General features: G+C 36.3%; 3 protein-coding genes across 7 annotated transcripts; 1 reads left to right on the forward strand and 2 right to left on the reverse strand.

The window, feature by feature from the left end:
• Positions 1 to 724: 724 nt before the first annotated feature.
• LOC103446768 (uncharacterized) lies at positions 725 to 2246 on the reverse strand. The gene is made up of 2 exons (XM_008385901.4): positions 1544 to 2246; positions 725 to 1278 (listed from the first exon to the last, which is right to left on the reverse strand). Exons 1-2 carry the CDS (start codon positions 1995 to 1997, stop codon positions 911 to 913), a joined length of 822 nt encoding a protein of 273 aa, XP_008384123.3. The 5' UTR covers positions 1998 to 2246; the 3' UTR covers positions 725 to 910.
• A 2986-nt stretch (positions 2247 to 5232) lies between these two features.
• On the forward strand, positions 5233 to 7838 carry LOC103446773 (alkaline ceramidase). 4 transcript variants are annotated; one of them, XM_008385908.4, is made up of 3 exons: positions 5233 to 5410; positions 6125 to 6445; positions 7005 to 7838. In XM_008385908.4, the coding sequence occupies exons 2-3, from the start codon at positions 6192 to 6194 to the stop codon at positions 7516 to 7518; spliced, it is 768 nt and encodes a 255-aa protein (XP_008384130.3). In that variant the 5' UTR covers positions 5233 to 5410; positions 6125 to 6191; the 3' UTR covers positions 7519 to 7838. The 4 variants fall into 4 exon arrangements, with proteins under 4 accessions (XP_008384130.3, XP_008384129.3, XP_070662027.1 ...); XM_008385907.4 differs by having other exon boundaries at positions 5245 to 5383; XM_070805926.1 differs by lacking the exon at positions 5233 to 5410 and adding an exon at positions 5462 to 5553.
• Positions 7839 to 8250: 412 nt separating this feature from the next.
• On the reverse strand, positions 8251 to 13173 carry LOC103446772 (phosphatidate cytidylyltransferase 1). Of its 2 annotated transcripts, none has more exons than XM_008385905.4 (12): positions 13002 to 13173; positions 11948 to 12099; positions 11346 to 11599; positions 11080 to 11231; positions 10675 to 10816; positions 10441 to 10597; positions 9979 to 10026; positions 9792 to 9878; positions 9147 to 9275; positions 8996 to 9052; positions 8641 to 8724; positions 8251 to 8534 (listed from the first exon to the last, which is right to left on the reverse strand). In XM_008385905.4, exons 2-12 carry the CDS (start codon positions 12029 to 12031, stop codon positions 8451 to 8453), a joined length of 1278 nt encoding a protein of 425 aa, XP_008384127.3. In that variant the 5' UTR covers positions 12032 to 12099; positions 13002 to 13173; the 3' UTR covers positions 8251 to 8450. The 2 variants fall into 2 exon arrangements, with proteins under 2 accessions (XP_008384127.3, XP_028943472.2); XM_029087639.2 differs by having other exon boundaries at positions 12970 to 13136.
• Between the last annotated feature and the right edge of the window lie 42 nt (positions 13174 to 13215).

The following is a 13215-nucleotide window of genomic DNA, read 5'->3' on the forward strand; positions in this document are numbered from 1 at the left end:
GGAAAATTTTAATTACAACCTCAATTTACACATTTTTTAAAAAGAAAAAATAATTATTTTAAACTACTTCAATCGAGTTGGATTTTAATTAGAATTTGTACTCGTATTTGACTGCAAATGGACGCATACAACTAGGATATTAAGGATGGCAGTTTGAACTCTTTAACTTTTCTCCATGCCTCATTTCATAGGAAACCTTAAAAAGTTAAAACGGCTCTATTTCATTGAAGTGCTTTTGGCTCGACATCATTTGTTCTGTTCCTAAGAGGACGAAGACACTATTCTAAATAATTTACTTTTAAGAGTAAATTGTAGCAATAATTAATCAACTTTAACTATGTTAGAACAATGGTTTCTCAACTAAAAATTTATTTTATCAACTTATCAAAACGTGTAGTTATAGTCTCTCAACTAAAAATTCATTAGTAGTGGCCCCTCAACTTTGATCTAACTAGAGAAATAGTCTCTCAACTTTAACACAATTGAAGAAATTGTCCCTCAACTTTAATCTAATCGTAGCAATGGTCATTTCAACATAATTTATTTTGACGAAGTTGACGAAAATGACCATAACTACACGTTTTGATGAGTTGAGGGATTAATGGTAATAAATTTTTAGTTAAAAAATCATTGCTACAATTTACTCTACTTTTTAACTTCCAATTGAACTGCAAATTACATTTTTGAATTGAAAATTTTGATATATTATAAACATAGGATCGAATTTACCTTGCAATCTATTTTAATCAATAAATAAATATTTATGGATATTTTACATAAATTTTCTCTAATGAAAACTGAGATGGGTATTTTACAGCTGCAACAAGGCCATTAGGGATTAGGCCCGTAACACCAAAATTATAATCTAAGCCCCATTGATTTCTTGACACCTCCAAATCCATGGTTTGATTTATGCCGCTTTGGCGGCGGCTGACGGTGTTACTGAAGTGGTTGTGCGGTTGTAAGATTCAAACCATTTGGCCTGCATGTATCCATTCCGCCGCCATGGCGGCATTGGCATGTCCACGCTCTTCATAGATTTTTTTATTGCCGTGCACATTAGCCTCACGATTTTCTTCAGCTCATCGACTTCTCCGACGAATGTGTTTGGAAAAACTTCGAGGAGCGATGTGTAACGCGTCGTGGGACGAGCAATTTCGAACTGTCCAACAAGGAATGGTTCCACAACGTAACGAGTTCCATTGAGGTTGACATCGACAAACTCGTAGTCCCCTGCTGGAAACCGGCTCGATTTCACCCACTTTGATTTGCAAAGGCCTGCACAAATTGGATGAATAATGTAATTAGTGATTAATCAATCTCATAACGTAATTAAAGTGTATTATTTATTTCTGCCAAATAACAAGAAGAAATTGATTCGTTTTTTCCAAATTTTGGGAACCAAAACATAAATAACACTAAAAGGCAACCCCAAGCAAATAACGCTTCGGTGATCATTCGGTCATAGATAAACAACATTTTCGTTGCGTCAAATCTCGCCTTAAAACATAAATAACATTACTAAGTTTATAACTTCACTCACCAGCATCAAAACCCTTGTGGCGCAGGTGAGTCATCAACCTCCTTTTGAACGCCCGGGACGACTTGTCGTCCCCAATGCCCGCCAAAGCAACTTCCACCTCATCAGCAATCGTCTTCTTTAAATCATCACCCTTCACATCAAACAATCTCTCCAGAGAATTCTTCGTCTCCGAATCCGACCAATCACCGCCCTCTGAGTCTTCATCGACTAAGTGCTCCTTCTCGTTCCGTACGCCGTCTCGGTGGCCACCGCCTTCTCCCCAATCCCCTCTCTCGATGAAGGACTTGACAAGATCCGACAACTCCCCAAAACTCTCCCCGGCCGCGGAGTACTCGCTTCCGCTGCTCTCGCACAGCCTCACCCGCGCCACCTCGTCGAACGCCGCCGCCACTCTCTGAAACCTCACCGCTACCATTTTTTCCAATTCACAATCGCGAACTATCTCGGCTACCATATATCAACCGTATTGTTCAACTTGGTCGGAATTTCGCACTCCGATTCGCTCTGCTCCCTCCGATCAGATCAGACCATCAATTTTTTATTCGCTTAGGGGAGAAATGATTGGAGCAAATGACCCAATTGGGTGTTTTTATATAGATAGAGAGAGACAAAGAGAGTGTTGTCATGGTTTGTTCATGGTGTTTACATAGAAGACATAAGTCTAGAGAGAGAGAGAGAGAGAATGAAAATGATGACATTATGTGAAGACGAATAAGACGCTGCAGATATTTATAGGGGTTGATGAGTTTACCGAGTTATGATGAACCTGCCTGTTTTGACGTCTTGGTTACGTTTTCTGGAAGTCGTTTGTTGTAGATAAATAATGGGACCAATATTTTGGGAATTTAGTCACGCTCTTGCGTTGGGTTGCATTTTCTGATTTAAATTTGCACTAAATAAAGGAAATTTTAACGAAAAATCACAATCATATTTTTACACTAAAAAGTTAATCCTATTACTATTTACTTTATCTTTTATTTTGTCATTATTGTTAAAACTCAAAGTTTTCAAACTTTTTTCATTACTTTTCATTTAAATAAAAATAAAACTAATGAAAATGGCTTAAAAACTTTGAGTTTTAATGATAAGGATAAAATAAAGGGTAAAGTGAATAGTATCATGATTGACTTTTTAATGTAAAAATGTGGTTTTTCGTTAAATAAAACAGTACCGGAAGTTTTCGTTAAAGTTTCCTTAAATAAAATCGTTCCCTAATTATATTTAGGAGATAAGGATGACCAAAAATCAAACTGTAATTACCAAATAAGTGATGGGGATTAATAATTTATTCTGTATAATTCAAAGTTGTACCAATAATTTAGCAGTTGAAGCTTTTATATAACTAACTGTCTAATACGATATTAGAGTTTTAATATACAATACATGAAAGATTATTCTTGGTTTTCATTTCTGCCTTATGACTCGCAAGTTGCATAGGTGTTGACGTAGTGTACTGCTCGTGTTCCCGTCACAATTAATTTTTTTTTTACTAATTAGCCTACGCATGCATGTGGATTCGTGTACTCTCACACGTGCCAAAGACGTCAGCGTTTCATCTTGGATGTGGCAAATCGAAGCTGATAATCACTATTGGTGTCCAGGTTCAATGAACCTAATTGTGTCCACATGCGTTGAATCTAAATTTTTCATCTTGTTCTAAACTAATGTCATTACAAAATTACACTAGTTATAAAAAAACAAAAACCGTGACCGCATGTGTTAAAATGTTTGACAGCTAAAGTAACAAGAAACTCAAACAAATTGCAGCCATATACAACTAAAAGGCGATCCAAGTTAACAATATTTTTCATTTTACGAAGATTGGGAGAGAACATTTATAGTACGCATAGTGCAATATGGTATTTATCCAACTAAAACATCCAGTAAATTTTCAACTTTAATAGACATGCATGCGTGTGTGGATGATTGATAGAGTGCAATATAATGTTCAAGCTATATTTGTGCCAGTACTTTAAATTCTTTTACTTTGAACTTTCTCAAGAAAGATACTTGATTAGTCTGGAGTATTGTTATTACAGTAACAATATATTATATATAGAAGTATTTCTTGTAGTGTTAAAGCAACTTTAGTAATTGTATTTGTCTCAACTTAGTTTGTGGACATTTCGCATTCTATTTGAGTGACCTCTTGTCGTAGTTAATTAAACATATTACGTAGTTTATTTTGACAATATATGTATATATGCGATAAAAGTGCGGGTAAATATCTATCGCTGTCATAAAAAATAAAAATAAAACATTAAAAGGAGGATCCAAATTCGTTGGACGATAAGAGGCCGTATGTATATCCATCAGTCAATTTGATCATTTAGTCCTATAAATAGAAACATATTCCAATCCAGCAGCTCTGCGATAGTCTAAGATAATGTATACGACTGCTTTTTCAGCTACATACACTGATTAATCATGTTGCCCTACTCCATTACTCTAAACTTATATATGTTGCGGGAGCTTTCTTTTTCATCCCCGTATATATATATATATTAGCATTTTCTATGTACTATATGTACTAATTAATTGATCACTGAGTATTTTAACTGAATCAATAGTTTCATATCAAGAAGAAGAAGGAGATTTTTTTTTTAATGTACTCAAGAATACGGAGTGGTATACTATGTTATTATAAAAATGGTGAGACACTTGAAAAATAAAACTTTCCTCCACTTAGCATGTGTCTTCGAGCACGCTGACAAGTTTCTGCAGAAGAAGGGTTAATGCTTAAGGAATAATAATCTTATTAGGCACTGCACACTTCATCTTAGTGGTCGAGCATTTAACAAATACCTCTACGTAATAGTTTATATAATAAAATTTATGTAAAGTAAAGTGCTCTTAACTGTACATACAAATGAGTTTTGTAGTTTAAGTAGTTGAGAATAATATTTTTGAACACGATGTTCTGTATTCAATCCCCTTCATACGATTCAAGATGAAAATAAAAATTTATCACAAAATACACCTCTAATGTTGTTGATGAATACACATATCCAAAATATAATTGACAAAATAAGGTGTAGTAAATTTGCGACCAAATTTTGTGTGATGAAACATTGTATACATTGTACTAATAGGTGAGAAAATACAAATGAAATATGGAAAGGGATCATCTTCGGATCCCTTCCACCAAATTCATCTCATTAATCAATCCGAGCTCTAGAAATTTGATCTAAATACTAAAGTTATTATAACCTTTAAAAGAGCTCGTTGTTTTTAGCCGTTGAATCAAATTATAAATGTTCAGATTGATTAATGGGATGAATTTAGTGAAACGGATTCGTAGAGAAACCCTTTCCATGAAATATAATATCGACGTGATTGGTAATTTACACTGATTTTCAAAAACGGACACACTGTTTTAGTTTGTTCACATTACTGCCCATAATGTCAACATTTTGATAACTCAAGTCACTTTTGTGTCTAGTCAGAAATCATTCTTGCTAAAGTTGCTTTCCATAGTTTCCAAGAAAAAGTTGCTTTGCATTGTTAACAAGCTACGTCCCTTGTTGATGCTGTGTAAACTTTGCCAGCCCAACGTGTAACAAAGTTAAATGGACTGGTTTCATATCTAAAGCCCATTTAATCCCAGCACAATAATGGGCTGGGCCATCATTTTAAGTCGGCACAGGCCCAAGCAAGAAATAAAAGGTTATTCCCAAACCACTAAAATTAAAAATTAAAAAAAAAAAAAGAATAAAGAAGAAGAAGAATCATAACTCACAAGCCGAATCGGTCGCCGAAAAGAGAAGAAAATTTCGGAGACTGGAACGCCATTGAAAGTTTGGGAGGGAGAGAGAGGCAGAGAGTGGCCGCGCCAAGACGGTGCGTTTTGTTCCTCAATATGCAGACGTAATATCCTTGTTTTATTATGCATAAGCTTGTACTGTTTATCTGGTATTTGTTTTTGTTTTGGTTCGATCTTTTTGGTGGGGTTTTCAAGTTTTCTGGGCACGTTCGTTGATCATGGGGTCATGGGGAATGATTGGTTTTTGGTGGGTTTCAAGTTTTTTTGGCTAGATTACGTGAGCTTTAACGGTTGAGATTGGATCTTATTGTGAATTATCTTTTATTGTATTGTTGGAATTTCTTGTGTTTTCTAGGATAATGGTGCTGGTGTAATCTGGGTTGATGATTTGGTATGTGGGATCTGATTAATTCCTTTTTCCGAGTGTGGGTTATTGGTGAAATTTGATGACCCATATGTTGAATTTGCTGGTTTTCATTTGTCATGGTTGATTTTGATCGTGTTGTATGGATCAATATCTGGACTTTTGTTTCGATTTAAGGGAAGTGTTTCTAATATTTTCGGTTCAGTGTTGAAGTTAAAAGAAGTTAACGTTTTGCGCGTGATTAATGCGTAGTTGGTTTTAGGATAGTCATAATCGCCTGCTCTCTATGGAAATACATAATTTGATGAACGTGATTTTCGCGATACTGGTGTGGTGTTTTATTTACATTAATTTTTGTGCCACATTGCTCGCGATACAGATATGGTGCCGATTTGCATTAAGTTTTATGTCAAATCGCTCACAACATTGTCTTATGCTGGTACATGATCTGCAGGTTTTATGAACTCTGCAACGGTTGAAGTAAAAGAGTCGGTTGAGAATATACAAGCATAGAAATAGGAATGGCTGATGGAAGATCAAGCTTCTGGGGTCCTGTCACATCAACGATTGAGTGTTGTGAGAAGAATTATGCCTACTCTTCTTATATTGCGGAATTTTACAACACTATATCAAACATTCCATGCATTCTGTTGGCACTCATTGGCCTTATAAACGCCTTGAGACAGCGGTTTGAGAAGAGATTTGGCATTCTACACATATCTAATATGATTCTTGCCATCGGAAGCATGTTATACCATGCCACATTGCAACATGTGTAAGTATCACTCTAGTTAAGTTTATATGCTGACAGAAGGGATTAACAGGAAAATATGAATGACGTGTTGCAAAACATTAAAAGATATCAATATTAGACTTTTATGAGTATAGTATACATTTTACAAGTACAAATTACATGAAAGTTGCAAATATTGTTAGCTTGTTTCTTTGAAAACAAAGCCCGTGCACTCTGGAATGTTTAAGTTGAGTTGGTTAGTTGGCGGTTAAGGCCGTCTTCTATGGACCAGGGTAAATTTCTTTAATCCTTAACAGTTTAAGGAATGTATATGACATGTCATGAAGTTGCAAAACACAGGTAGTCTGGGTAGCTAATGACAACGATGTGTTCCCTCTCGTAAGAAATGACCGCATATATATGCATTCATTAACACATGCATAATCCACATTAGGTATGAAGGTATGTGGACTTATTATCTGCCTAATAGTTGTTTTAGTTACTCAGTCTGTCAGGTCCAGTAGCTTTATTATTCAATTTATTTGTCTAAATTGTTGCAATGAAAGTTGAGTGCTGAAACTTTACTGGTATGTAATTCCAGGCAACAGCAGAGCGACGAGACTCCTATGGTTTGGGAGATGCTCCTTTACATGTATATCCTCTACTCCCCAGATTGGCACTATCGCAGTACAATGCCCACCTTCCTCTTCCTCTATGGTGCTCTTTTCGCTGGTGTTCATTCTGTGGTTCGTTTTGAGATCGGCTTCAAGGTGCACTATGTGATCTTGTGTCTTCTCTGCGTACCTCGAATGTATAAGTACTACATATACACGCAAGACGTGTGCGCTAAGCGGATTGCAAAGCTGTATGTGGCCACCCTTGTTATTGGCAGTTTGTGTTGGCTGTGTGATAACATCTTCTGCGAAGAGATATCCAGTTGGATGATTAACCCACAGGGTCATGCCTTGTGGCATTTGTTCATGGGTTTCAATTCCTACTTTGCAAACACTTTCTTGATGTTTTGCCGGGCTCAGCAACGAGGATGGTCCCCAAGGATTGTTCGTTTTATGGGGTTTTTGCCGTTTGTGAAGATTGAAAAACCAAAAACCCAATGAGAGGTTGAAAGCAAAAGGCAGGGGTATAGTTTCTGTAAGATTTCTTCGCAGGTGTGGAACGCAACCAGACAGCCGGACAATCATTTTCTTTCACTCTCTAGATTGGACCGAGAAGAAGGTTGGTTTTTATTGTTTTAGAGTGGATCTTGTCTTAATTTTCGTTGTAAAAGTAGGACATGTAACATATCTATAATCTCTTCTCTGTTGCGTTGGCCGATATAACTTAATTTTGTTTTCGTTTGTCTTTTCTGGAAGTGCAACTCTGGTTCTATCAATTGTTTGTCACCAAATTTTGAAAAAAATGGGGAAATTTCATGGCAGGAGCAAGTTTCGGTTGTATTTGTTTGCTTGTCTAGAACACCAAGCATTTTCTTGGCACTGAAGGAACCCCTACATGTTGCGTGGCACGCGTATATGCACACGCCAAGCACGTTGATTCTAAACAACCCTTGTCCGAAAATATCAAACATCGCTTGTATTAGAAAGGAAGACGAGTAAAAGAAGCAAGAATTCAACAACAAAAAAACATTTTCTCAATAAGTGAGGTCGGCTATATGAATCTTAGAATGCCATTGCGTTTGGTTCTGTGTCACGTCATCCTAGAAGCAAGAATCCATCAAAATATAAAAATACAATGTTGTCACAAAAGGCCAGCAAAAATTGAACACTACTGCATCACCCAATTTTGCAATGGGCACGTTACTAATGAATCCAACAAAAGTGCAAGGGAAATTGAGAGAAATGTAAGTCCATCTAGAGTTGATGCCTATGAAACGACAACGAGAATATACAGGGTTTGCGCACAAGAGGGCCTCCAACCTAATGGGGGTTGCTCTACGAAAACAGAGCACCGCCATTTACAAATATTCCCATGTACAAACATGGGAGGGAGAGGCGAAGAGATGACCGAAATACAAGTTATTCACACACGATTATCCGACCAGCCTATCGTGCAAGACTTGTTTAAGCTTCTCAAACAGAATTTGCTGCTGCTCAAGCGTAAGGTTCATCAAAATCTAAATTGCAAAACAAAAAAAGTCAATCCAATGGCTGTCAATTCTTGTTCGTTAAAAATTTCGAAGCCAACAACAGAACTACGCACGACACTTGTAGAAAGGATACCTGGTCTATGATCATATCAACCGAGAGGCTCTGAGGCACAACGAAAGACTGATGATAGATATAAGCAAAGATAGCCATCACCATCTACAAGAAAACACAATGGGTCGCGTCATCTAAATCATTCATTGAAGCCAAAAACATAAAGACCCCATCGTTTAGAGCGAAAGAAACAATTAGAATTCATTATATATAAAAATAAAAAAAGATTCTGCATAAGGCCGCTTCATGTAGCATCAACATAAAGTGGGAATTGGAAGCAGCAATAATAGTATGAGTGATTCATTCGGAGTACTAAAGAACAATTTAGAGCACTCCGACAGAAAAATTATTATCGTTATTATTTAGGAAATCATACCTGGCAATCCATTCTGTCTGTGATTCCACCATGTCCAGGGATACTATCACCAAAATCCTATGATAAATGGAAGAATGTTAAAGTAATTTCAAACAACTGAAGCTTACTAAGCAAAATTGCATCAATTCAAATTACTACATCAGAAGTAAACCTTGACTTTAAAAGCCCTTTTAAAGCCACTTGCAAAGAAGCCTCCAAAGGGAGCGATTATTGATGCAAACAAACCGAGACATAATGCATGCCATTGAACTGGCAAAATTGAGATCCCTTTCCAAGGAAACTGCAACAAAAAATAGATAAGGATTATATTTCACTCGATTTATAAGAATCCAGATTTAAATAGCCTATTTAATTGCAGGCATGGCTATAACATTACTGAAGCAGTCTCTGAAAACAATCATCTAACTGTTAATACTAAGAGGGAGCCTGCTGATCCAGTGAAAGAAGAGTTAAGATCGAATTTTATAAGAAGCTTCAGCACGGAAGAAAAAGAAGACCATTGAACAACATTGAACATTGAATAACAGCGAAGTGCAAACAGCGGTTTGATAACAAAAACAGACTGTGGAGACTATTTATCACATACAATATGCATGTTCTGTGAGCAGTTGACACAAAACTCTTCGGCCAAATAATGACTTCATTATCAAAAAGTCGAAAACAAGTTAACTGAACTCCAAAACAGAAGATTCAATTCACAATTTCTTAGGGATTACCATGATCTATGGTTTACTACAATACACAAATGGGTATGCTGTCATGTAATTACAGAATCAAGAAGCGACACTTTACTCACCCATTGTGGGAGCCATTCTGGAAAGGTATAATACTCTGGCTTAAACAATGGACCGGGATCACAATCAAGCCAACCAGTCGATAAATCCTGCAAGTGCATCAACAGAAACCAGTGGGGATTAGCTACATCAACTGAAATGCTATTTCTTTCCTAAACCAGTTGAATAACATTTCATCAGAATCATTACCCCTCTTGGACAAGTTAGCCACTTGAAACGACCCATGATATTTGCAAGCTGCATAAACAAATGTACATGCCATGTTTGTATTCAAATGAATATGTCAACACATTATCGTTTATTCACAATCACATAGAACTTATAGCCAGAATGTGTATACATCTCAGAACATTGTGCATCTGGTTGAAGCATGCAAACAAAAAGATAGGCTGTACAAGGTAATTTTGATACATTCAAAGAGGAAAACCTTTGGATAAACAAGTCACATAGAAAGAACCTTCTAAACGCATATTTCTATAAGTTAGATGTACCGTGACCAATTATGGTGGACCTTCAAGTCAAATAATTATCATACTGGAGCATAAGATCTATAAAAATGAAATCAGGGCAATCGGACTGAAACTATGGTTTATCTTTCATGTAAGACAAGAGAAGGCTATCTCCTATCACCCAATTAATTAGCAAGCTCACCAAAAATGCTGATATGATAGTTGTAATTGACGCTCCAATGAATCCCTCCCAAGTTTTCTTTGGAGATATCTTGATCAAAGGGGTTTTTCCAAAGAAGAAACCACAGATATAAGCAGCAATGTCATTGATTACTATAAGTGAAGCTGGAAGAAGAAACCTGCATCAATTATGTCTTTGCCTCAGAGAAAGAAACAAAAAAGGCAACATATGAGTTTGTTCCTAAACTTGAATTACCAGAAAATTCCTTCAAAGATGTTTGCTACAAAGAAAGAGGACTGGGTAAACACAATAAACAGAATCATGTGCGTCCACGCATACTGGCCAAATTGATACTTGTACATCTTCTTTTTTAATGTAAGAATGAACCACATAAATCCTGCACCCAATTATGGGGAAAGGAATAATATCAGTATTATCTGAGGTATATATAAATGCGAAAGGAAAAACACCAACGAAACAAATTTTCACCAAATTAAACCACTATGCATATCAAATATAGTATTAGATGCTGGTCAACAAGAGGCAAAACACAATGAAATCCAATTTCACTTCAACCAAATATTTGGCTATACAGAGAACTTAAATAAAAGTTTCTTAAAGCTGTTATGTATAAACTCAAACACATCTTGTGTAACAAACCTGCGATGTACAAGAAATAACAGACAACCATATGATACTTGATGAAACTGCTCACAAGCTGATATAAAACTTTATCTGAAGTGACAGTGTTGACAAGCCGTTGACTGAGTATGCGACCATAAACAAACAGCATCGCAGTGAAGAAAAAGTGCCTGAGCAGAGAAATTGAAATTGAATAAATATTACAGTAACACTCTTCAAATAACACCTAAACTGATTCTGTGAAGTAAAATAGACTAGACAAAATGAAATCCTAATATGCTGACCAATTTAGATTCCTGAATCCCGGTAGGTGTTTATCTTCATGAGCTTTCCTGAGTAGATTAAACAGCTCCTTCGCCATAAAGATTTGGATAACCACCACCATGGCAGTGATGCAGAGATGACCCAGATATATAATCAATGCAAAACCTCCAATCATCCAAATAGAAGAGTACGCACGTACCAACATTGACCTGTATTTATTACGGTCATTAACCAGTAAATTGCCTCCATTTGTTTTACTAACATCAGGGACAGCCTGCAGCCATAAAGGAAATAAAATGAATAAGTACGACCGCCTTAATCTAAAATGCCTACATCTAATACAGCACATGCATAAAAATTTTAATTTTTTTGGTTTGCAGAAGAGCTCAAAACAAAAACACATTGTACAGAAACAACTAAAAAACATGCAAATGATCAGTTACAAAACCAAGAAAAATGAACAAAAAAATAGGATAAACTCGAATGTACATTATTTAAACTACCAGAGAAAGTCATATTGTTCCCTACAATTCTTTTAGATATAAAATCATACAGAATAAAGGTAGACTGCCCAACACTCTATCCTGAAAGAAAATAATATAAGTATCCAATTCTAACAAACCTCAGCTGAGCGTCTACGATGCCGAAGTCGAGCAATTGGGGACCTTGGGGTTGGTGGGCTGCCGACACTATTGTCTCCTGGCATGACTGTTCTAACTTAGTTTTGCTCAACAGGTTAAAACATACATGTATCTGATGCAAAATGACCGTCACCTGAAAGAACAAATCACATTCAGATAAATGGAGATATAAAATAAAGTGATAATTGTCTTGTCACTATGCACTGCATACACCATGGGCCATTTCGATGACCATTTTCAGTTTCCTTTTAAACCTTCAAAGTATGGGGGAAAAGTAGGAGGTGAAAGAGAAGGGAACAAATAAAGAAGAATGGATGAAAACAACTTAAAATACTTTTTTGATTTTGGTCCTTAGATCAAACTTTCCGTACATTACCTTATGCATCTCTTCCACTTACTTCCTCTACCCTTCTATATCCCTAAATTCTCCCATGTATTTACCCTCTATCGCTAACACAACAACGAAAACTAAAACTAAAAGCGAAATGGTTATCAAAATGCTCTAAGGTATACGAAGCTAAAACCTTAACTACCTCGGCGGCACACTAAACTAGCGTCATTTGTTGCAGGTACCAAAGATACAAACAGAAATTGAAGGGAACCCACCAATGAGTATTGAGATATCAACCAAATGGGTGTGAGTACAAGCACTAGTCAAGAAACACTCTTTATGAGCTAGCATTCCAAAACTTTGGGAACACACAATTCAACCATCAATTTCAAACCTTTTGGGATCAACCCAGTTTCAATACCTTCCCACCATATTCATCACTTCCTTGCTTGGAAAATAAAATAAAAAATAACAAGTCTGCAAATCTCCACTGCCCCAATGGAAGATTCATGAAAAAATAAGAACTTTGGCCCACCCAGAAGATTTAAACACACATACATAGTGCAGAAGTGCAGAAATACGAAATTTTAACAATTTAAAAGCTGAATACAAAGAAACTGTCGAAATTCAAATCTTAAAACCAATAATTTGAACCTAAAGATCGAAAATCACCAGAGAGTTAGAGATGGGAGAGAGAAACCCACCTCGTTTCGTTTCCTTGCTTGTGGGAACTGACAAAGTGAAGCCCAATGAAGGAAAAAAGAGGCGAACACGGAGAGAGAGAGAGAGAGTGAAAGTGCCTTTCTCGTAACTGGTTTTCTGGAAGAGGAGAGAAGAACAAAACGAAAAACGAAATCGAAATATTTTAATAATTTTAGTTGTGAATCACCTTCCAATTGTATAAAGTGGGGGGGTTTT

This window comes from Malus domestica, chromosome 10 (assembly GCF_042453785.1).
Source record: "Malus domestica chromosome 10, GDT2T_hap1".
Classification (NCBI taxonomy): domain Eukaryota; kingdom Viridiplantae; phylum Streptophyta; class Magnoliopsida; order Rosales; family Rosaceae; genus Malus; species Malus domestica.

Excerpts from the sequence above, each read along its gene's own strand:
- LOC103446773 (XM_008385908.4), top strand. The coding sequence starts at position 6,192 with ATGGCTGATGGAAGATCAAGCTTCTGGGGTCCTGTCACATCAACGATT. Across the intron at positions 6,446-7,004 it reads CATGCCACATTGCAACATGT|GCAACAGCAGAGCGACGAGA; the intron begins GTAAGTATCACT and ends ATGTAATTCCAG.
- LOC103446768 (XM_008385901.4), bottom strand. The coding sequence starts at position 1,997 with ATGGTAGCCGAGATAGTTCGCGATTGTGAATTGGAAAAAATGGTAGCG. Across the intron at positions 1,279-1,543 it reads CCACAAGGGTTTTGATGCTG|GCCTTTGCAAATCAAAGTGG; the intron begins GTGAGTGAAGTT and ends CAATTTGTGCAG.
- LOC103446772 (XM_008385905.4), bottom strand. The coding sequence starts at position 12,031 with ATGCCAGGAGACAATAGTGTCGGCAGCCCACCAACCCCAAGGTCCCCA. Across the intron at positions 10,027-10,440 it reads CTATCATATCAGCATTTTTG|CTTGCAAATATCATGGGTCG; the intron begins GTGAGCTTGCTA and ends TTGTTTATGCAG. Across the intron at positions 9,053-9,146 it reads AAAGGGCTTTTAAAGTCAAG|GATTTTGGTGATAGTATCCC; the intron begins GTTTACTTCTGA and ends CATTTATCATAG.